This window comes from Bombus affinis, chromosome 8 (genome assembly GCF_024516045.1).
Source record: "Bombus affinis isolate iyBomAffi1 chromosome 8, iyBomAffi1.2, whole genome shotgun sequence".
In the NCBI taxonomy this organism is placed as follows: domain Eukaryota; kingdom Metazoa; phylum Arthropoda; class Insecta; order Hymenoptera; family Apidae; genus Bombus; species Bombus affinis.
In genome coordinates, this window is record NC_066351.1 from 2,259,441 (window position 1) to 2,282,084 (window position 22,644).

General features: G+C 36.9%; 1 protein-coding gene and 2 long non-coding RNA genes across 11 annotated transcripts in view; all 3 read right to left on the bottom strand.

Annotated features, from left to right (window-relative positions):
* Positions 1-4,364: 4,364 nt before the first annotated feature.
* Positions 4,365-13,521, bottom strand: LOC126919476 (uncharacterized). The gene is made up of 3 exons (XR_007711663.1): positions 13,439-13,521; positions 13,129-13,286; positions 4,365-4,964 (listed from the first exon to the last, which is right to left on the bottom strand). It is a non-coding gene; the product is annotated as an uncharacterized LOC126919476 (long non-coding RNA).
* A 128-nt stretch (positions 13,522-13,649) lies between these two features.
* On the bottom strand, positions 13,650-18,017 carry LOC126919465 (uncharacterized). 3 transcript variants are annotated; one of them, XR_007711650.1, is made up of 8 exons: positions 17,564-18,017; positions 17,104-17,262; positions 16,839-16,986; positions 16,468-16,709; positions 16,299-16,395; positions 14,669-14,873; positions 13,942-14,568; positions 13,650-13,802 (listed from the first exon to the last, which is right to left on the bottom strand). It is a non-coding gene; the product is annotated as an uncharacterized LOC126919465 (long non-coding RNA). The 3 variants fall into 3 exon arrangements; XR_007711651.1 differs by having other exon boundaries at positions 13,946-14,568; positions 17,104-18,017; XR_007711649.1 differs by having other exon boundaries at positions 17,104-18,017.
* Positions 18,018-19,407: 1,390 nt separating this feature from the next.
* Positions 19,408-22,644, bottom strand: part of LOC126919390 (nascent polypeptide-associated complex subunit alpha) — a 115,626-nt gene continuing 112,389 nt past the window's right edge. For 6 of the 7 annotated variants that reach the window (XM_050728580.1, XM_050728579.1, XM_050728578.1 and 3 more), the window contains 7 exons: positions 22,417-22,602; positions 22,210-22,303; positions 20,594-20,858; positions 20,396-20,515; positions 20,101-20,196; positions 19,851-20,009; positions 19,408-19,654 (listed from right to left, as the gene is read on the bottom strand). In XM_050728580.1, coding sequence (XP_050584537.1) covers positions 19,640-19,654; positions 19,851-20,009; positions 20,101-20,196; positions 20,396-20,515; positions 20,594-20,858; positions 22,210-22,303; positions 22,417-22,602 — 935 coding nt within the window. In that variant the 3' untranslated portion in view covers positions 19,408-19,639. Of the gene's footprint in view, positions 19,655-19,850; positions 20,010-20,100; positions 20,197-20,395; positions 20,516-20,593; positions 20,859-21,623; positions 21,778-22,209; positions 22,304-22,416; positions 22,603-22,644 lie in introns of those variants that run through there. The other variant, XM_050728581.1, reaches the window with a different exon arrangement.

The following is a 22,644-nucleotide window of genomic DNA, read 5'->3' on the forward strand; positions in this document are numbered from 1 at the left end:
CCTGAATAAGATCGCATCATGCTAATACTGTTACCTAATACTCTTCCTGTTTAATGAATATGAACTATTTTTTCATGACGTCACGTCCTCTTAATTATCGGAAGAACGCACTAAAATTTCAATTAATTTTTTACATAGAAGAGGTTGATCAATATAACCACGCATATACTAACAATATATATAATAACAATAATTTAAAAAATATATAAAATCTAAATACAGATTTGTTTCATCCATTAAACATTAAAATAAGTCTTTCGCTTGAAATATTTTATATATTTTTCCACATTATATACATTCTGTACCTTCTTACATCCACAATCGAATAATCAGAACAAAGATCCTATTCCATTAAACGAATATACTCATCCCCCAAACTGCAAAACAATATCACCCCTCGTCCAACAGCATAATCTCTCACGTATAAAAGTCGACAAACATCCTAAACATCGTGCACAGAACAAAGAACAACAACGATAAGAAGAATCGCTTATTACACGTAATATCCGATGTGCAGCTGCACCAAGCAACCCTCTGATCTCTCACTTTTTTTCTCTGAAGTGCATTCATTTCGGCGAGAGATGTCGAGGGCGTGACGAGAGGATACGAAGCAGAAGCGAAGTTCAGAGTGGGGGAAAAAAACTGATTGCAGGTACCCACGAGCAGCACTCAATTCAGATAATGGAATGACTTGATCGCGGCGGCAGCTTCGTCTTCTCGCGCTCTCGAGGTACCTTTACCACGCCGGAATAAATTGGCCGCGCGGGCTGCGTCACTTCCAACGCCTACCAAACACGCTCCGCGAATAAATTTGTATCTCGGCTTCCTCTTTGCTCGTCCTTTTGTCGACCGTGCTTTCTCCATCCCGATATTAAATCGATCGACTTCGAATTCACCACGCTTCCGTGATAAACTAAACGATTTTTCATTCGTCACTTTACGAGAGATCATAAGAAATTTCGACTCTATCCGAATAGGCGTGATTATCTCTTGACCAAGCAAAAATGCAGTTTTCGACGAGCATGTTTAACACTGGAATTACCGATAGTTAACACGATGCTATTTCTACCAAAACCAGTGAAAATGACTGGTTTTTAAAAAATACGTAATAATAGAATATTTTTGTATTTAATGATTTATTACTTTCTTGCAGAAGGAATTTCATGTTATGTAGTACATTTTTGGTATTATTAATCCATCTGGAACCATCGTCCCTAAACGAGGGTTGACACATTTATAAAATTGTAGAACCAGTCATTTTACTGCTGTGGTATTTCTAGTGTCAGCATCTAGCGAATTTTCCTGATAACTGATATCATTATATCGAATGACACGCGGTAAAAATTTTAAAAACGTATGGCAAGTTGTAGAAAACGAGGAAACTGGTTAATTGGGGTTCGATAAACAGATTGTAAGACCCTTTTACACTTTGGCAAGTATCGGTTATTTTGACTGGTATTGGTATAAGTAGCCTTGATACAAAATTGTTTTGAGTTTGAATACATAAAAACAAAATAAAATTCATTACATTAGGTCATCCCATAAGTTCGTTCCGTTTTTCGAGCGGTTATATATGTTAAGATTGTTTACATACCTTTCAGTTTCATGAAAAAATGTAATCCCCCTCTCGTTGTACAACTTCTTCCCATTTTTCAAGTGCATTGGTCCCTTATCGCCGTATGTTTATAAATCGACACATGAAATGTATACATAAAAGTCGGCACGAACTTATGGGATGACCTAATATTATTCCCTTAGTTGCGAAAGTCATTACATCATTGCCAGGAAAAATATAACATGAAGTAGGAATTTTAAAATAAAGTTGTAAAACCAATCAATTTTACTGGTGCGATAGTTCTAGTGTTAACACGCGTCCCATTTTCATTTCCTACGATATTGTACGAATAAATAATCATCATACAATACCTGTTCTTACATCATGGAACCTCATATATGTGTTCAATAGGAATTATTATAAAATACTTTTCACATTCAAATCTTCACATTTCAATTTTCACATTCGGAACAATACGATATATATGCAATCTAAAAATACCTATTTGTCGACTTTAATGTCCCATTGTAAATGTGTCAAATAGATAAAGAACAGTATGTCGATTGTCGACATTGCATATGTATGGTTTCGCATATGCGGTCTGATCAAAAAATAATGAAACTACTTTCCTTATAACTCATTGCCTGACTGGTAAAGTAAGTGTTCACTTGAGAGTAAAGCTATCGCGAGTTGTTCACGAGAGTACTTCTTGCAAGCGAATACTGCGTTCAAAGCGATTATCCGAGTCACTATCAGATTGGATAGCCACTTTCAACGCAGCGAGAAATGCTGTCAAAAGTAACTCGCGGTAGATTTACTTTCGAATAGACGCGTACCTGTAACTCTGGCAAAAACAAATGAATTATTACGATCTATGGATCTTATTGACGTAATACGCACGTGTTAATTGATTTCATCGATATAAAGCAATTGCTAAATAAATGATTGCATGTTTGGTGAAACAGAGATGCTGCATCATGACGTACCAAGCAGCTCTCCATGAAAGTTATACTGGTCATTGGTCAACGAATTTTTAACAGCAAAGAAAATTGTCGCTACTATAATTTCTTATATCGTAACATTCACTTTCACACAATCTGAAACACTAAAAAATTGCGATCAGTCAATCAAATATTCTAAAGAATTAACATTGCTTTAAGAAGTAGGAAAGACGTTCTCATCGATGCACTTTTGAAACTTTCAAAAGGCACAATTTTGAAGAAGATCGCGTTGCTTCTTAGAAATCTAGCATACAAAATTTTGCGTCGCTACTTTTTCTCAAAAATTTTATTTTTGCTCGGTGAAGCTGCGAGTATCCATTTTGGACTGCTTCGTCGAGTAAAATCGGTTATTTAAATGGAAATTGTCAGAGGTGTATTAAATTAGAACTCATTTTCTGGGTGTGTTCAAACTAATGTTAGTAACGAGCTAAGTTGGGTCGCAATTACGGGACTGCCGAAGAAAGTAACCATGCCAAAGACACGTTGAACTAGTTCTGTAAAAGGAGATGTTTGAAGAAAGATTGTAATTAACGAAGCATTAGTATGGTATTAAGAGTTCTGTTAAAATGTAAGAGAAACACTTAATATTCAAATGAATTCCAGGAAATGAATAAATAACGAAGGTCGAGATAAAAGTACTCTCCAAATTACTCTGAAGATCCTCGACATGAATACCAGGATCTTACTTGTCAGCGCATGATCATTAATCAAATTAAATGAACTAGAATATATTATACACACATACATTTTAAATACGATTTACGAATATATTTGTTACATTTTCAAACACTATAAACACAGAATAGCTTCCGAATTTTTATTTCGAGCCGGTACAAACTTAAAGTATTTGAATTAACTCTGATATAAGATTTATATCTATAAATATTTCGCTATAATTATATGTATACCACAACATGTAAATATCTTTTGTTATATAATTATTCTTTTAAACCACTCTATACAAGACTGGATTATTTATATCAAAAGAACGAGGACCGAATTCAGGATAAAACGATCATATGCAGAAACCCAAAGTTAACAAAAGACGATTAAACGAGTGTTCTAATAGCAAAACGAGGAAACGAGGATCGAGGAGATGTATAAATCCGTTCCAATAATCGCGATATTTACAGTTAATAGATACGACTCGATATCCAAGGCTCGTACGTTTAATAAACGTAATTAGCTTCCGCTTTTATTGCGTGCCGTTCAGCCGACACTGCTACGAAGGCTGATTTCTCAAGGTCGAAAACATCCAGCTCAGTCGTTATTCACGATTACCAATAATAAATTCACCCATCACGAGCGTGCGTCTTGCGCAAGGGTTACCGGGGAGGATGGCGCGCGCGATATATCGATTTTCGCGAGGAGTTTAACCGTCGATGGTGATTAATTGTGCTAGCGTTTAATCTTTGCGCCGAGTTTTAAGAGATATTTCGTTTAACCGACCGGCCTTGAATTATTGCCTTGAAAATAATCGTTCCCTCTGTTCTTCTGTGTGCTTCACCACGAAGAAACATCATGGTGAACATGATAACCGCGTGACTTATCTTCATCTGGAATGAATATTCTCCTAAGTTTCTTTTTCTTCGTGGAAAAAAAGGAGGAAATAAATTAGGGAAGATTTTCAAGGAAACGAATGACTTTCGAGTTTTGAACGTTTTATTGGATGACTAGGTCATTAACTCGTCGAGTGCTAAATACGACTGAGTCACTATGTCCAGACACATTAGTCAGCCTCATTCTTGAAGAAGTGAAAAATCTAGAAAAAGTCTAATTGGTTGCTATGTAACTAAGAACCGCAGAAGGATTAAAGAGAAAATTTGATAAACTTTAATTTAATTACGTATCACAACTCTTACAGATATCGTCCATTTAGTTTCGTAATTCATTAAGGTATAACTTCATCCTCTGTTACAATACGTCTTCATGACTTGGAAAATAGAACGAATTTTTATGACAATAAACGTAGAGCATCGTTTTATAAACAGTAACAATGAACTGACTTACACCACTTTGAGCCCGTAATTTTTAGCAATATTATGTATCTACTCTCAATAATTTAGTAAATAATTTTATCCACAGTTGTATATTCGAAACGTTCGAAAAATATTATCATATTTATGATTAAAATCGGTCTTAACGTTTCTCGACCAGATTCTAGCCGTTCCGTGGAAAAAGTCTTTAAATTCGATTAAAATACAGAAAAACAAGCAACGAATGTCAATTGGACGACATATATGCATAAATTTAGAAGTGAAAGTAGTATTTCCTCAGAGACACGTAAGCGTAGATAGCGATTAGTTAGCTTCATGTTTCTCGCGAAGGCGTTAGAGCAAACACAAGACCGCAGTTGGCATTCGATTACCGGCAGACTTGATGGCTCGTTACTGCCTCCGGTGTGGGAGCTGCAATTGAAAACGTTACCTTTAACACCCTGTAAGCTCAATTTCGTTCGTGCGATGGTGCAATCGATAAGCGATTGCCGGATTAATGCAGGCTTCGTTCGCATAACAGCCATATAAATTGGTACTTTCATCGACTACGAGAATTCGCTTCATTTTGATTATTAAACAAAATTTAAAAAAAGGTTTCAAAACACACAAATATATCATAGTAATTTAATATACACTTTGAAGTATTGCGGTATAAGCATAAACCTAAAATTAAGCGGAACCACGATTTTTTGAGGGTGATTTTAATGATTGTTCATAAGCTAAATCGCGGGGCGTCCGCGCGGCATGAAGAATAGTCGCGATTCATCACGCTGGAACGGGAGAGAATGGACGGAGGAAAGAGATAAGTAATCGTAGAGCTTAAAAAGTGCGCCACGGCGCGGCGATGGCGGACGAAACGATCTAACGCCGGCTTAACTACATAAGTACATCTTTCTTTTACGTTGCTCGCGAATAGAGCCTGCAGCCTCTCGCCACCTTCGTCCTTCGTTGAGCCCTTATTTCTCTCCTTTCACCTATCCGATCGTGCCTTCTTCTACCCCTTTGCGTGGTCCTCCCACTCCCGCAATTCTTTTTCATCCATCCTTTTTCATACCATTCACTCTATCTTCTATCATAGTCTTCGGCAAGTTGTGTTTCTCATATGGGAACGACTAGTTAAGTTATCGCGGATCTTTTACAAGCGGAAAATTAAGATTAAGCGGAACCAACCACGATATTGATTTTCCACGGATGAATCTTCCTATTCTTTTTATATTTGTTAGTTTCCGAATTTGTTTGGTTTCATCACTTTCTCACGTTTTCCAGAATACTCTTCTTCCTTTCGTCGGTGTCTCTCCACTTTTCCTTTGGAAGCTCGCACTTCGGGATTCTGTTCATCCCTCAACCCCCACTAATTTCCTCTTGCACCCTGTTATTCCGCGGTGGACACTTTCCCGCGCGTTTCTTCAATTTCTAAATCTTTCTCTCGAAGTCCACGCCGTTTTCTTCCTCTCGTGCGCTCCCTTCTTTGTCTCTCCAATAAAGAAGCTCCTCAGCAACCTCTTCACCACCTCTTCTACCCCCTTCTCTCTCTTCGTCCTCCCTTTCTTTTCCCTCCAGTGTTCACTGCAGCCCGTACTAGACTCGTTCTCTCCTCGTTCCAACAACCTCCTCCCTGTCTTCCTTTCTCCGTGATCCTCCTTTCCTCCTCTCTCTTTCTCGAGCGTTCGCGCCGCCTTTCTGCGTTACGGTACGATCCGGCAGAGCCGCGCCGCTGGCGGCACGGAAAAAAGGCGGCCCTAAAAGAACTTCATATTTTTTATGCTCTGACAGCGACTTGGGTGGTCCAAAATGGCCGCCAATGATGTAATATAGTGCTCTCGCGCCGACTATCCCACCACGAAGACGTCACGGCAACCTATATAGAGGTAAAGCTTCTCTTTCTCTTCCTCTTTCTCTTTCTCTTTCTCTTTCCATTTCTCGTTCTCTTTCTCTTTCTCTTTCTCTCCTTCGTGTTATTATCTCCCTCTCTGTATTGTTTCTTCTTCCTCTAACAACCTTTGCCCCCTTCCGCCTCCGCTCGGCTTGACGAAGACCGCGGCACACCTAAACCCTTAACCACCTACTTCTAACCGCACGGGTTCCTCGGATCCCATTGCCGGCCTCTCCCGGGGCATGTAATTACTCGACGGACGATGTCTTTCGGCCCTTTTGCTCCTCGACCGTATTACCTTCTTCGGCCGCGCTCAGCCGCATGGCCAAAGCTGTCGCGCGGACAACACACCGGATCGCGTGGCCTTTTTCCCTCAACCTGATCACGATTTTACTCTACTCTCAGGGCTGAGTTTGCGAAATTGTAAAAAGTGCAACTTTGGAGGGGCAAGTAAACTGTGGAGAGGTGCAAAGGGTAAATTTCAAAAATTGAACCGAAACTTTGTCTCCTTCTTCTTTCTTGTTGATTTAGAATTAAAACGTCGTAGGATTAAATGGAATTGTTTGAACTTACAGTGGGAAAATGCCTGCTTTATTTTGGAAACTATAGAATTATCTTATTATTTTATACGAGTGTTTTAATTTCATTACTGTAGGATCTCACGGACGACTGATTATTTAATTCGTCGATACTTCCGGTCACCAGAGACCGATAATAAAATACATTTATTTTACATCCATGTAGATATAGTTAAGAGCTATTAGGATTATCGTCATCCAATGAAAAATTCATTAAGTTTTTCAGTTAAGAGCAACAGCGATAGGCAGGAAATCGAAAGAAGAATATTTTCATTAGAGTTTTCTCATGTATTTAAAATAATCAAAATTTTCAGTGAAATTTCTGTTGAAAATAACAACGTGAGTTCTCGCTCGCCATCTATATGCTGACGGCTAGTTACAAAAGAAGTAACTAGAAGTTGTTCCTAGACACGGTCGATAGACCTGATCGATAGTTTTAGGACCCCCTCTTGCCTTTTTTTTCTTTCATTCGTTTGTGACCCTTCTAAGTGTGTGCAATAAAGGTTTTTCTGCTTCGAGAAGTGTGGATTTATTATCTATATAACATAATAATAACTAACGCGATCCTACCTCTAAAACATAAAATAACAACAATTTCAAATTGATACATCGATATCGAACTCACTTCCCACTGTCGTTCAAGCTTCCGTGCTACAATTATCCTCTGTCGCTTGAGGCCGCTTCGCAAGCGTCGTAATGGCGGCGAAGCCCTCGGGAAAGTTCGACACTTCCCTCGCCATATATTTATGAACGCATTGTGTCTTTTATCATTACGAAACGAACGAGTTTATCCAGTTACTTCCTGTCAACAGCAAAGGAATTAACTCTGAAAAATACTACGAAGCATATTTTCACCAGAGATAATCGACTCGTCTTTCCACTTTGTTTACGATCCTCGACTACACACGTGCAGCGACAGGCGACGCTGTTGAAACGAAACAACAAACGTAGAGCCCGCCTTTTCGCCTAATCTCAAAGAAAATCTTGCAAACCATCCTGAGCGTGCACAGGTACCTCAGGTCCAAAGTTCCACGCGATATTTAACGCAGCAAGTATCGAACCTGGAAACTGATACTAGAACGATTCGTCACGCGGCACAGTTAAAAGAACCGCACGTTTCCTCAGGTAACATTCCAAAAACTCTAGTCGAATCCGATGTCTCGCGATCGGTTCGTCGCTTTAAATATTATGACTTTGGCGTTCGTCACGCCGAAGAATTTTTTCGACGAGAAACCGACCGATTTTCCCATTGTCCTAATTCTGAAAGGAAATTCTAAACGTAACAAATTTGACGATTGCCATATCTTTTTTAACCGATCGATCTTTGACTGAATTTTTGCAGTTCTTGGCCATCGAATTAAAATTTCGATTTAGATAGCTTCTTCGATTATAATATGTTTTGGTAGTCTTTGTACTAATTAATTAAAAAATAATTAAATTTTTAAAATGTTTAATTTTATAAAATGAATGTGATTTCATATCGAAACAACGAATTTGACGTTATAATAATACGACAACTTGATGATACAGGGACCTACTTATACAGACCAAAATCACTATATATAAATTATTAACATATATATGTACAACGTTATGGTAAGAAACTTTACTGTTAAAATTCGCTCATACCTCTCACTTTTACCAAAGAAGCGAAAGGTATTAAAAGTATCAAATTTTCCTAACCAAATGCATACGAAATTTCATTTCGCTTCGAGGATTAAATTGAAAAGGCCAATTCTACCATCTATCGAATCTTGTTCTGACGTCAATTGTCAGCTATTGGACAACTAAGTGATTGCGGATTATGTCAATACGTGGTCTTAGCACACTCTTTTGTTTTGTCAGCATGTTCAAACCAACTAACATATATTGTTCTTTCGTTGTTGGGACTTCCACGTTTAATTTAGCAAAAAATTCTATCGATTAATTATTTAGTTTCGTTTTTATCCCAATTTAAAAATGAAGCAACAAGACGCGCATTTTAGACATATTTTATTGTATTATTTCCGTGAAGGCAAGAACACATCGCAAGCACGCGAGAAGTTATGTGCCGTATATGAGAAAACCTTGAAAGAAAGGCAGTGTCAAAATTGGTTTGCCAAATTTCGTTCTGGCGATTTTTCACTGATCGATCTGTTGAAGTTGATGAGACCCATATCAAGGCCATTATCGATTCAGATCGTCATAGCACAACGCGTGAGATTGCAGAGAAGCTCGATGTATCGCATACATGCACTGAAAAAAGATTAAAACAGTTTGGCTATGTCAGGAAACTCGATTTACGGGTCCCTCATCAGCTTAAGGAAATTCATTTGACGCAGCGCATTAGCATCTGCGATTCGCTTCTGAAACGCAACGAAATGGATCCATTCCTGAAACGACTGATTACTGGCGACCAAAAGTGGATAGTTTATAACAACGTTAATGGTAAAAGATCGTGGATGATGGAAGATGAACCAGCCCAGACGACACCAAAAGCTGAGACTCACCGAAAAAAGATTATGCTGTCAGTTTGGAGGGATTATAAAGGAATTCTGTACTTTGAACTTTTACCAAGAAACCAAACGGTTAATTCAAACGTGTACGTTCAACAACTCGCCAAACTGAGCGATGCAGTTGAAGAAAAGCTGCCGGAATTGGCAAATCGTAAGGATGTTGTTTTCCAGCATGATGATGCAAAGCCCCACACATCTTTGGTCACTCGCCAAAAATTATTGAAACTTAGGTTGGCCATATAGCCCTGACCTTGCGCCTTCAGATTACCATTTATTTCGTTCCATGCAGAACTCCTTATGATAAAACTTTTAATGACACTAATGATGTAAAATCATGTTTAATTCAGTTTCTTGCTGGCGAAAATCGAAAGTTTTATGTACATGGAACTATGACACTGCCTGAAAGATGGCAAAAGGTCATCGACAAAAACGGACAGTACCTAATTGAATAAAATTGTATTTTTACTCAAAAATTTTGAATTTTTCTTCTTATTTAAAATACGCAATCACTTGGTTGCCAATCAATATGCTACTATATTAAACAAGGAGCCTTGAAACATCCAACAAATACAGGAAACGATAGTTCAAAAAATTAAAGAATTCTTTATGATCATAAAAGAATACTCGGCCGCGAGACCTCTATAGTTACAATTTCATCGCGTTCATTCGCGATTTCTCGAACCAAGGAAACGAAAGAAACGTCGGTTCACAGAGCAATATGAACTGAACTGAAAGGCGAAAGAAGATAATCGTGGCAACTTTCTTCATTCCAGGATCATCGATCATCCAGTTCGGAGTAAACACCGCGAAAGAAGAAATTCTCGATGCTGGACAACGTTAATATCAAGATGGTAGAGCGTGGAGCTGTTTCTGCTGATCGGAGAAGTTATTGTTCTTGCACGACGTCGCCATATTACCAGCGAAAACAGCTACTTCTGGGATAATCCGAAGAAGAAGCAAGCTACGTCCGAATCATTGAAGCATCACCATTTGCGCCGGATCGCTAATTCCACGCCCATTCTATGCTTTACCGCTGGTCGACCGATGGATTCAGGATATTTCTTCAAGCAACGTTTGGGAAATCTTCCAGAGAACGGAAACCGATATTTCTGACGACCGTTTGCGGTTTCAGCGGCTCGTTTCTCACCAGGAAACGGCTGCTTACCGACAGATTTTTGATGAGTTCGATCCACGGAAGTCCAGCCATTGGTCAATTTGAGACGTTGTTACAGATACAAAAACTTCTTTCATATTTTTTGCTTCTGTTTTGTCCTTCAAAACGCTTTATATATATATATAAGTATATAGTACATATAATATTTTTTTCATTCTTAATTCTATACTTTTTTCAACTCTATCGCATTCTTTGAGTCGTTCTAAAATGGATCATTTCAATCACTTAATCGTGTTTTTCCTATTTGTGAGAAATGGTTCAAATTTGGCTTAGTTTTAAATTAAAAACACTTAAAAGATTCTTTTAGACCGTGAAAAAAATTATTTTCTGTTAATTGTTAATGATAGAAACACTTTTTCAAACGGTTTTGCAAAGAAGACAGAACGGGCTAAAATTTAAAATTAGTTTCATTAAAAAAAGATACTTTTATCATCTAGTTAACTAATAATCTATAAAAATATACATAACATCGAGTACGGAATGTTTATATTTATAATATTTCTTAAAACGTTAAAAACAACGGTGAAATTTAAAGACGAAAATTCAAGGACCATAATACAAAATTGGGATATCTATAATAGAGACCATAATGTGTTAGAAAGGGAAGTTGGTAAATAAAATACGTTCTCTGATATTGTTTTCTTGTATATGGTATAAAGTTGAATAAAATGGTTTTGAAAATGGTCTGGTTGGAATGTTCTTGTTATTAAGAAAGCACTATTAAAGTATTAGCGGTGAATCGTTGGTAGCCATTTATGCGAAGTCCTACCGATGCTTCTTACCTCCTTGTACCAGCCAGTTGTCCCCGTTTTCACAAAGAACTTTATTCAATAACGCAATTAAGACCACGGCAATGGAACGTTCGCGTGTAACGATCGAATTAAGCGCAACGAAACGTTCTCGGTCCAAAACTAAGTACTCCTCAACCGTAATGCATTTCGGATTACAAGTTTCTAAATAAGAAGTTGAGTCGCGTGAAACCTTCGTTAAAAATCCCATTTGTTCCTAGTACTTCGGTGTAAACCATAGTGATTAAAATGATTTATTTCTTCGTTTATATTGTAATCACAGTATCGTTCGATATTCTCCAGCTAAGATAGTATTCCATTTATCTAAAGCCATTGAAGAACAGACAGTTCGTAGAATAGTAGCAGTTCACTGATCTTCCACGCTACTTTCAAGCAAGTTCACGTTCGGATAAGTGACCTCAGCCTAAAGGAATCTGCTTAAACATGCGGACAATTGAATTCTCCTCTAGGTTTCTATAGAAAACCGCTCCTAATGCCAATTGCCTGGATATTTTTACGTGAAAATTCACACAAACAATTTTAAACGTCCAAGCTTCAACTCACATTTACAATTCATACATCAAATACATACATACATACGTTCACATACAATTCATAAATATCGAGTAACCTGCGAACGATCATTGGCTGCGTAAAAACGCATAAATAGAGATGAAAGAGCTTAACAAACGCGCACGATTACGCAACAATAGTTACTCGAGTATTACAATACGTAAAATAGCATTCCGCTAAATAAAACTCGTATAACCAAAATTCCACTCTATCATATTGATACATATCATATTGATATCTAGAACTATACTTACCCTAATCGAGAACAATCGGTGTCTTCTTCCCTCTTGCTTATCAATTTCAACGCGCATTCGTAGCACGCTTGAAGAACACACAGGTGAAGGAACACGATACGAAGAGAACACACAGCAACGATAATAGGGAACGAGAGGCGATTCAAGTGTTCGCGGCGGTTTCAATCTCTGTCGGGATCGGTATTAATATTTATCGAGCGTTTTCAAGGCGCAGTAAATATGGAGCGAAGCCGTGGTGCGGCGCGTACGATAATTTCATTGCTTAATTCGAGCGCGCCGAGCATCTGGCCCAGAGGGTCGAGCGAAGAGGGCGCAGAAAATCGGCCAACGCCACGCGTGCTCGTTCGTTTTTCGTGGCCGCGAAATCACCAGGCCCTCGCTGACGATACCCGATGGCTGTAAACAATCGTTTCGTACCGGCCGAAAAATATTACGTCTTCATGGACACCGAGGTTACGCGGTCGCTATAATTTCGTGATTAAACTCCTTCTGCCATGCTGTGTGTGCGTGGCCGTTCGCCTGTTTCCTCTCTACATATGCGTTTATCCTGTATCGACGATAAGGAAAGAGAAACGAAAGAAAGGTAGCGAAAGAGAGGCAAAAAAGAGGGTGAAGAAGAAGGGGGAACGCGAAGGCCGTGGATCGATCGATGATAATGATCCCGTTGATGATAGCTCGCTCGTTATTATACGCGTCTCATCGGTTAAACGAAAGAGGAAAGACGTACCTATAAAGAGATGCAAAAGGAAGAGAAAGAAGAAAAAAGGAAGGGAGAGTGGGATAAGAGGTGCGTTCGTGTTTTAAGAGCTGGAAGCGATTGGTCGACGCCATTACTCACACCGTTTGCGCCTGCCACATGGCTCGATGGATCTTTTCTTCTTCGCTCGAGCCCCTGTTCCACTTTCTTCGTTCTTCTTTTGAGTTTGTAACTTGCACTTTCACGGGTATCCGATGTGCATGATTGTTAGGCTACGTGCGTGCATTTGTTGTCACGTGTGCTTCAATGAAAAAGTTATGGAAGTTTGTTAGATAAATGCAAGGTTGTCGGATAGCGTCGGATAGAATTTATATTATTTATTACATTAATACACTGTACCTCTGATCTTTTATATCGTTGCATTATATATTTCTACATATTAACACGAATTACCTTTGTATTAACGCTTTGCACTCCTATGTCGAGTGTGACTCGACATTAGTTTTTAGCTCAGGAGCTGCTTTGTCGAATCCGAAACGTGCGAAAGAAAAGCAGGATTGTATCCTGGAAATTGTTTCAAGATATATCATACACTTAAAAATTACAAAATACAGCAATAGTGTGAATAGAACTGGTATTTAAGTGAATTTCTTTCTTACCTTATTTATTTAAATTGTCTTACTTTTTAGTTAAAGTAAATTTCAAATAAACACTTAAAAACGTTGGAAGCTACTGCTAACGAAATTGAAACAAAATTCGGAGTGCAAAGGGTTAAAGGAACGAAGTATATCGTGTTTGAAATATCCTTTCCTTCTTTCTGAAAAATAGATAGTTTTCATTATAAAAAAGAAGAACATAGAAGACATTATTTATTCTTGTTGAAAAATCAAACTCCTGATACGATAAAATGAAATTGTAACGCTAATTTTTATAGATTTGAACTATCTTTTGCTTACATACTGCTAAATCTGATTTTATCTCTTGCGCCTTGTATATTTGTACGAGAATGAAAAATCTTAAGCTGGTTTTACAGTTACTTTTTTCCTTAATATGCGATACTTCTGGTACTTTGACATTTCGCAAAGGACATAATCTGATTGCATAACGCGCGATTAATTTCCGATGTCTTCAAACGACAACGACCGTCAGAAAATTCTAACTTTCCATTTCTCGGCCGTCTATTTGGATTCGTCATATCGTCTCATATTCACAGACAAACAACATGGTGGCAGCTCGTCAGCTACGCGAAACGATCCGTCAAATTGGCCTTATCGCGGTGTGTCTGTGCGTTTATGCGAACCCTGCCATTAGCGGGAAACCGACGCGCGTCAATCCGTTTTAAAAGTGGTGCGTCAAACTCGCACGCCAGCACCAGGATCCCAAGGAACACGTGCACGCTCGTCGAAGGGAAACGTGTTCATACGACTCGTCAACGGCTTGTTAAACACGACGATGGCGCGTGAACACTGTACACGAACAGAAAGTTCAACAAGGGTTCATCGACTGGAACCGTGCATCATTGCGAATGAATTCGCGTGCAGCATTTAGGTAACTTAATCGTATAATAGAACGCCTATTAGTATCTAGAAAAAATGGAAACCACTTTAAAAACAACCATCTATTACACGTGTATTCGATTTCTGAAGATTAACGATTCTAGATAGTTTAAGATTTAACTTTAACCTTTCTTAGTATGTGACCACGTTTCAGTACCAATGAATTTTTATTTAGTTAACGAAGCAAGCCAATAGGAGACAATTTCATTCGATCGTTCTTTTGATTTAGTAGCGACGAAGCAGCGTGGTGTTGCAGAAGTACAGGAAACGGGCACATGTTTGAAGAGCGGCTTATCTTTGTGCGCTTTGAAAGACCACGAGTATCCGAGGCTCTGCAAAAATTAGCTTTCAATCTACGAGGCAATGTATTAGGTCGTTCGAAAAGTTTCTTTCGTTCTATAAGGAAATAATGGATGCACAACATTTTCCATTTTATATTATTTTATCGAATTACGTATGATCCATTTTGTTCTATCAAGATAAAGATCACAACATTCGATAGATTAGATTTCACGCTTCTATAAAGATGCATCGTTGTAAAGGACGTGTCTATAAAAGAAAGACGCTTTTCGGACAAACTAATATTTCTCGATACATTCCTTCTATTTTGTAATATTTTCCGTACCATTTTGATCTTCTGTTCCATCACAACATGTAAGAAGTATAATTCTGTGCAGCGCACTAAATATTAGGTCATCCCATAAGTTCGTGCCGTTTTTTGAGCGGTTATATATGTTAAGATTGTTTACATACCTTTCAGTTTCATAAAAAAATGTAATCCCCCTCTCGTTGTACAACTTCTTCCCATTTTTCTGGTAGGGCCATTATTCCGTCTCGATAAAAGTTCTCTTGTTTTTCTTTAAAATAATTTTCTAAGCTATTTTTGAGAATGTCAATATTTTCAAATTTTTTACCTACTAAAAAGTGTTGTAATGCTCTGAACAGGTGATAATCAGATGGGGCAATGTCTGGGGAATATGGGGGATGTGGTAAAATTTCCCAATTAAATTCAGACAATTTTTTTGTAACGCTCCCGTTCCGTAAGTTCATGGGGCACCCAAACGTTTAACTTTGACACCATCCCCATTTTTTTAAACACCTATGAATCGTTGTCTTAGGTATTTTCAGAACATTTGACATCTCTTGAACTGTCAAACTTCGTGATTTTTCAACAAGATCCCGAATTTTATCTTCGTCTGTCTGAGGAGGACGCCCGGAGCGTTCCTCGTCTTCTAAACAGAAATTCCCAGCTCTAAAACGTTGGAACCACTTCCTACAGGTGCGAGATGAAAGCGCATTTTCTCCGTAAACAGCACATATGTTTTTCGTGGCAATTGTTACAGAACTTCCTTTCCGAAATTCATATAACATGAGATGTCGAAAATGGATACGCATTTCACTCATGATTTTTTACTGTTAGAAGTCACTGTGTTCGCTATATTACGATCTTGTACCCACGAAAATCTGCTCTAGCCTGTTCTCGATCAGCTAAGCTCAAGTGCATTGGTCCCTTATCGCCGTATGTTCATAAATCGACATATGAAGTGTATACACAAAAGTCGGCACGAACTTATAGGATGACCTAATATAATAGCGCTCTTTGTAAAATCACTGTGACGCTAAGAAATATAATACTCGTGATGAACACTGTTTAATAAAAATTTATTTGCGAGCTATGCTTTTTGTTTCAATTCTGAAATCCAGGAAATTTCACACAAGGAATATATTTTTAGGATCAATCGAAGAATATTCCTTACCTTATGTCCACGAAATACTATCAGAATAGTAGATATGTTACGTCCGGTGACTCTTTACATCAATCAGAATTCATCCCTCGGTCAACGCGACCACTCGCTGTGCAAGTATAATTAGTCGGACCGTAATAATCATAAGGAACTGTCATAAGCCTAAGCTTTTCAATTTTACCGTTAAGGCCGTTAATTGGTATAAAACACCTTCGACTCAAGAGGTTCCTTATGACTATTGTTCCATCAGATAAAAAATGAGAAAGTCGGGTTTTTCCCTTGTTCGACGGTCATTTCCACCCGCACGCGACCGGTGGTGGAGCGACCAACACCCAGCGATAGTTTTCCTCTGCGACAGCATCGTCACCGAACTTCACTGATTCATCATCTTCGGATCAGTCAACATCTCTTCACTGTCTATATCTGATCTAGATCAGTCATCCGTTTAACTTATATCTATACGCACCGAGCGTAACTGTCTATGTCTACAAGTTGTTGAAATAAAGTGTAAATTGTAATTTGTTAACTCAGTGTTATAATCAATTTAACTACCTCTATTATCCTAAACGAAATAGGGGATCGATCATTTCGTGGCGTCGATTGTATAATCGTAACGAGAATTTAAGATTCCTGTCGACGCGCTTCCTCGAGATCGCGTCTCTCCGCGAACGGTCGAACAAGGTATAAAATATGAAATAGGCTACGAATAGATACAGTAATATAAATAAATAATATAATATAAGTAAAATATTAAAAAATCAAGTTAAATTGCAAGTGAGAAAAAAAGTACAATTATACCAATGGTTGAATAACTTACTTAACTTATTTTTAAAAAAATGATCGAGAACAGGCTAAAAGGACGTAATTAAATAATCATCTTATTAAATTTCCATAAAAATTACACCATTCGATTTTTCTCGTCATCAGCATGAAATAAAACGTGCCTCAAAATTGCTCTTTTCTCTCAAACACGAACCTGTAACCCAAAGATTTTCATATTATTTCATATTATTCGATCAAGATCAAATAGATCTTAAAGAACTTGAAGAAAATTTGTTCAATAAGAATATTGGCGATAAACGTTGAATAATTAAAAAGATAAAAAGGTGGAACATCAGATACGAGAATTTTTGAATCGATTGAATCGATGTTCGTGGGCCATGACGCAACAACGCGACGCAACATGACAGTCTTTTTGTCCAGAACGTTATGAAGATGTCGCTGAACGAACGCCACCATGGAGACGTGCGAAGCGTTTACAAAACGCTTACGCGTACCATGGGCCGCGTACACATCAACGCCGGTCGCATTATCTGATGGCACCGACATACGTCTTCCCTGTCAGCCGATCGTTAAGGGAACAATCAGACATGTCGGAGACGGATCGGCTGCCAACCACTTCTACCCTTCCTCTCTTTGATCGCAATCCTCTTTTTCCTTCTTCACTATTCTTTTATTCCTTCCTGTGACACGTCTTTCCATTCGCAAACGTCGAATCCTTCACTTTGTTTCGCAGCTTCTTTGACTATATAATAAAAAGTAAGCGATAAAAAGATTCATCATTTACATGAATTGACATAAAATTTTACAGAATTTCGCTTTTTCGCTGCGGAAGAATATTATATGTTTAATTATCTGCTATAAAATCTAATTTGTAACCGCGTGACACATGGAATGATTTCATCTGTTCACAGTGTTATAAGGTTATACTTTGTTAGCGTTATAAAGTGTTATAAAGTATAGGAAACTGGACAACTTCGAAAATTGTATGTCAAAATTTGTAATATTTGTAACGTCAAATCCAATAAACCTATACTTTCAAATGGATAGCTGCTAAATTTTAATTAATAATTGCGCTGTGCATAATAACATTTAAAACTTACAAAGTTCGTAGTATATATATATATTGTTGTTGTCCTATCTCTCATATCGTACGATGAAAACACTAAGTAAATTGGTTCGATTTGATCAATCAATCCATGTTATTAATTAACCTTAACCTATAATTCATACTACGAACATGACGACAAATTTTTCAATTTTAGTCCACAAATATCACAAATTTCCACACAATATCATAAGACAAAAAGTTAAATTCAAAATTACTAAAGGATTGCCATTTTTCATTTGGTAAGGCGTGTCATTCTTATAAAACGATCTATAACCGTTTTACGCAACGCTGGAAAGATCCAATGGCGGACCGAATGGAAATTCGATTACTCGTGTCCCGCAGGTGTTTCCCTCGCGGTGTCCCTTTATTACGTGACAATATTGCAAACGCTTCTTGCCGGCAATAAAGCGTCTTAAGATCCGTGCCAGATGTCACCGTAGGTAGCGTCATATACGAGACCGAAATCTCAAATATTAGCGGATTCCCGGCCGGATAGAGAGAATGGTGCACGTCCACGCTCTAATATCGCAGCTTTTTTCCAGCCCTCGGCGATGCGATGCGCGCGCGACATGTGCGCGAAACGGCTTATGAAACTTCCGTCGAGCACGGCCATCGCGAATAGCTATCATCCCCGACATTACTTATCTCCGACTGATGAAACTGGAGTATACATGAAACAAGTATTTAAAGAAAATAAAAATTACGTCCTTAGTTATACTTTCGATGTATGTACTTATATCGTTTATTCTCGTTTGATGAGATTTTTAGAAAAAAAACTAATAGTCTTTTTATATGAAATAGGATATTGCAATTTTGATAAGGTAAAACGTATTTAACTTTACCATTTCTTCACAGTTTCATTATTTAATATTTAATTATTAAAATTGTATATTTTCATATACATACATATTTTAGATGATCAGAAGAATTATTTGAAAAGGTTGTGAATATCTGTAATTCGTGGAATATGTCATGCACTGCCATCTATTCATATTTCCTCGAATTTGAAATTTTTTGACATTTAACCATCTGTCGATAAGATAGAAATGAGAAATAAATCTTTATTACCACCATTGTCTTACCGCATCGCAATGCTGATAATCAATAATGTTCACGCGCCATTATTTCGCGCACCGATGATTCCAGCGTTATGCAACGATGTCAACGAAGTCTACTTCGATTTTTATTTAATTTCATATCGTAAATTTGTGAAATAACACGCAAACAACATAATGTCCTTAGTGTATTTATTTTTTTTTCATATGAATTATGTATATACATGTGAATTCTTTTGAGACAAACATCACGATCTCCATGCCTCTTAGTATTCGAGCTTAATCCTTTCAACGTGTAATGAGAGAAAAAAAAGGATGATGTTCTTTCCTGATGACGTAGATTATAAAATAAGATGATGTCACAATGATAGCTACGACGTAGCGTACCCTACTGCAAAGTAGCTTCATCACATTGTCAATTCCTGAAACCGACAAAAAACAAAGATAAGTTTTCGAATGATATAGATAAAATCGTTTTTTTTAATACACAGATTTAATCAGTCTGCCAAGATTTTCAACAATATTATAAATCTGATTATAAAATAAATGCGAAACCGTTGGTAAAATCATCATATAATTGTGTTCTATAAAATTTTGTATTTCCGTTTGTAAACTTACCATAATAGCATTGACAATATCATTCTGATTATTTTTAAGAGCTTTAATAGCCTTCCCTCGAGACACATTGGCTTGACACATTACTAGGTCAATGTCTTTTTCTTCGACGCCCGTTTCGTCTACTTCTTCCTCTGATTCTTCTTGTATTGGTGCAACAACCTTTAAAAATACAAAGTTAAAAGATAAAGTTAGTATCAAATATGAAATGTTGCGTTAGAGATTTTTATAGCAATCAAATACAATATCTTACCGTAGTACTACCACCAGCTTCAGTTGCTGGAATAACTGGTGGTTCCTTAAACTTCTCAGCTGCTGCTACTTGAGCTTGTTGACTAAGATCCTCAATCTGTAAAACAAATAATTTCGTTAAATAATTGAAAACCATAATATTTGAAAAAATGTACAATTATTAAACGTATCAGTCTGCCAAGGAACTTTTTCTACATTTCTTTAATTCATAATATGCGAAACACAAAACTAATCATCACCTTCTCTGAGATATTATTTTTCTAACATACTACTTCAAGTTATTTCCAAAATTTTACCTTGGCTTCGCCAAACACTATGTAAGTATCTGAAGCTGGATTCTTTAACACATCTGGCTTATTGATTACAAAAAGAATATTTTTTGATTTACGAATAGTCACTCTGTTAACTCCTTGCACCTGAACAAAACAATTTCAAGTATTTATTTAATCATATATATAAAAAAATATATGGTATATTGCATTCATACAACATACAGGCTTTAATCCCAATTTGCTCATAAGCTTCCTGGCTTTTTTCTCTCCTCGACTTTGTTTTGCTTTAGAAACCATATCAATGGGAAGACCAGTGACGGTTGTCCCTGGGAAACCAACAGTACCCCCAGCTCCTGCATCGTCCAATTCTGGCATAGTGTCATCTGAATCTGTATCAGTTCCAGATCCTGCTGCAGCTGCTTCGACCTTAGTAGGTTCGGAGCTTGCAGCTTTGTCGAGTTCAGTTAGTTCTGGCATATTTATTGATCTGTAACAAATAATTACATTAAATAAATAATAATGTACATTTACCACTTTTTATTATATATTACAAACTGAAACAAATTGCAAAATATATATGGTCAACATTTACTCTTTTTGTAAAATGTATAATTTTATACGATATGAACGAATCTGTATATTAACATAATTTATACATTAATACAATCATTCTCCATAAAAGTCGGCCACACGTGTATTACACCGGGTTAATAAAATCTGCCCCACCTAATATACCCTCGTTGATAGTATAACTTTCAATGAACATGAACGACTTCACAAGTGTAGATAAAATAACGATGAGATTGATGATCAAATTGTATGTTATTAATAAATATAAAACAATTAAATGGAAAAAATAAACACTTATCACACAATGATTGTAACAGACAAATGGACGTTGTTATGGCGCCCACTGAAGGTAGTCGAAAAATACTTGCAAAGATACGATCAACAATTCCCGTTGCTATTTATATTTAACTATCGTGACAAGATTAATTGCGTTCCAATAATTGTGAGTGACACATTTTCAGTCTATCCGCGTTTTTATACGGTGTTTTATGTCGTTATGCAGCACGATGAATTTCGTGCATGAAGATCATTCAAGCACAAACATTTCGCACGTTCATCGTTGACAATAAATCATTACACGCGATATGATTCACACAAAGTGATATGTTTGTTACTTGTCTCTCGATATTCGCGCTCTTTTACTATCATTACAGAACGATGCCGAAAAAATCGTTAGATTTACCTCGAACGATAATCCGTCGACGACCGAGCACTATTTTTACTATGTAAACTGAGACCAATTCACACGTGTACTCGAATGAGCATAGTTTTGTACTTTTAAGAACACAAAACGCAAGCAGACATTTTGTTAAATCAGCACTCGCAATTGGCTACACAAACCAAAAGAGAAAACATTGCGTTTTACGGAATTCATTTCGAAAATAATTTCGAGAATATTAAACGCGAATAAACATTAAAAAGCATATAAAAAGTTTATTAAAAAGGGAGATATTTACATGTGTGTATATCCGTACATTTATATGTATGTATATATATCTCCATGTATAGTATAATGAAAACTATAATATATGTTTATAGTATACACAGATTGTAGTACGCATATTTTATAACAGTTTTACAATGGAAATTACTTCTACATATTTTTTTTAAGATGGAAATTCATCGATATCTATTTTTTCTATACTTTCTTCACGATTATGTACTTTTTTCGTTCCGATTTCGCAGTATCTAGTTAGTCTACATAATTGCAATTATTCCTGTTAGTAAAAATATTGGATTATAAACATGTTTAATTGTTATTAACTCACTTGTTATCAACATCATGTATTTTTTCTGATTCAGTAGTAGATTCAATCTCTTCCAACGTTTCTGTAGATTTTTCAACTGCTTTCATATCTAAATCTAAAAATAATTTTTTTCTTGACTCAGATTATTTTTTTTAAATCAATAAGATCATAGTAAGGTATACTTTCTATACTAAGCTATAATAAGGTATATAAGGTATACTTTCAAACCTGAATCAGATGTACCCTTTGATTCAGTTTGTCCATCTTCCAAAAGTTCTGTACTGGTGTTAGTTGATAAATGTTCAGAATTGTTTAAAGATGGATTACTAAGTGTAATATTGTATTCTAGTTTTGGAGCAGATGGCTTCTGTTTCCTTGCAGGATTCCAAAAATTGCAGTAACAACATTTAAATCCTACAAAATAAAAATACATACATTTTGAATATTTATTATTAT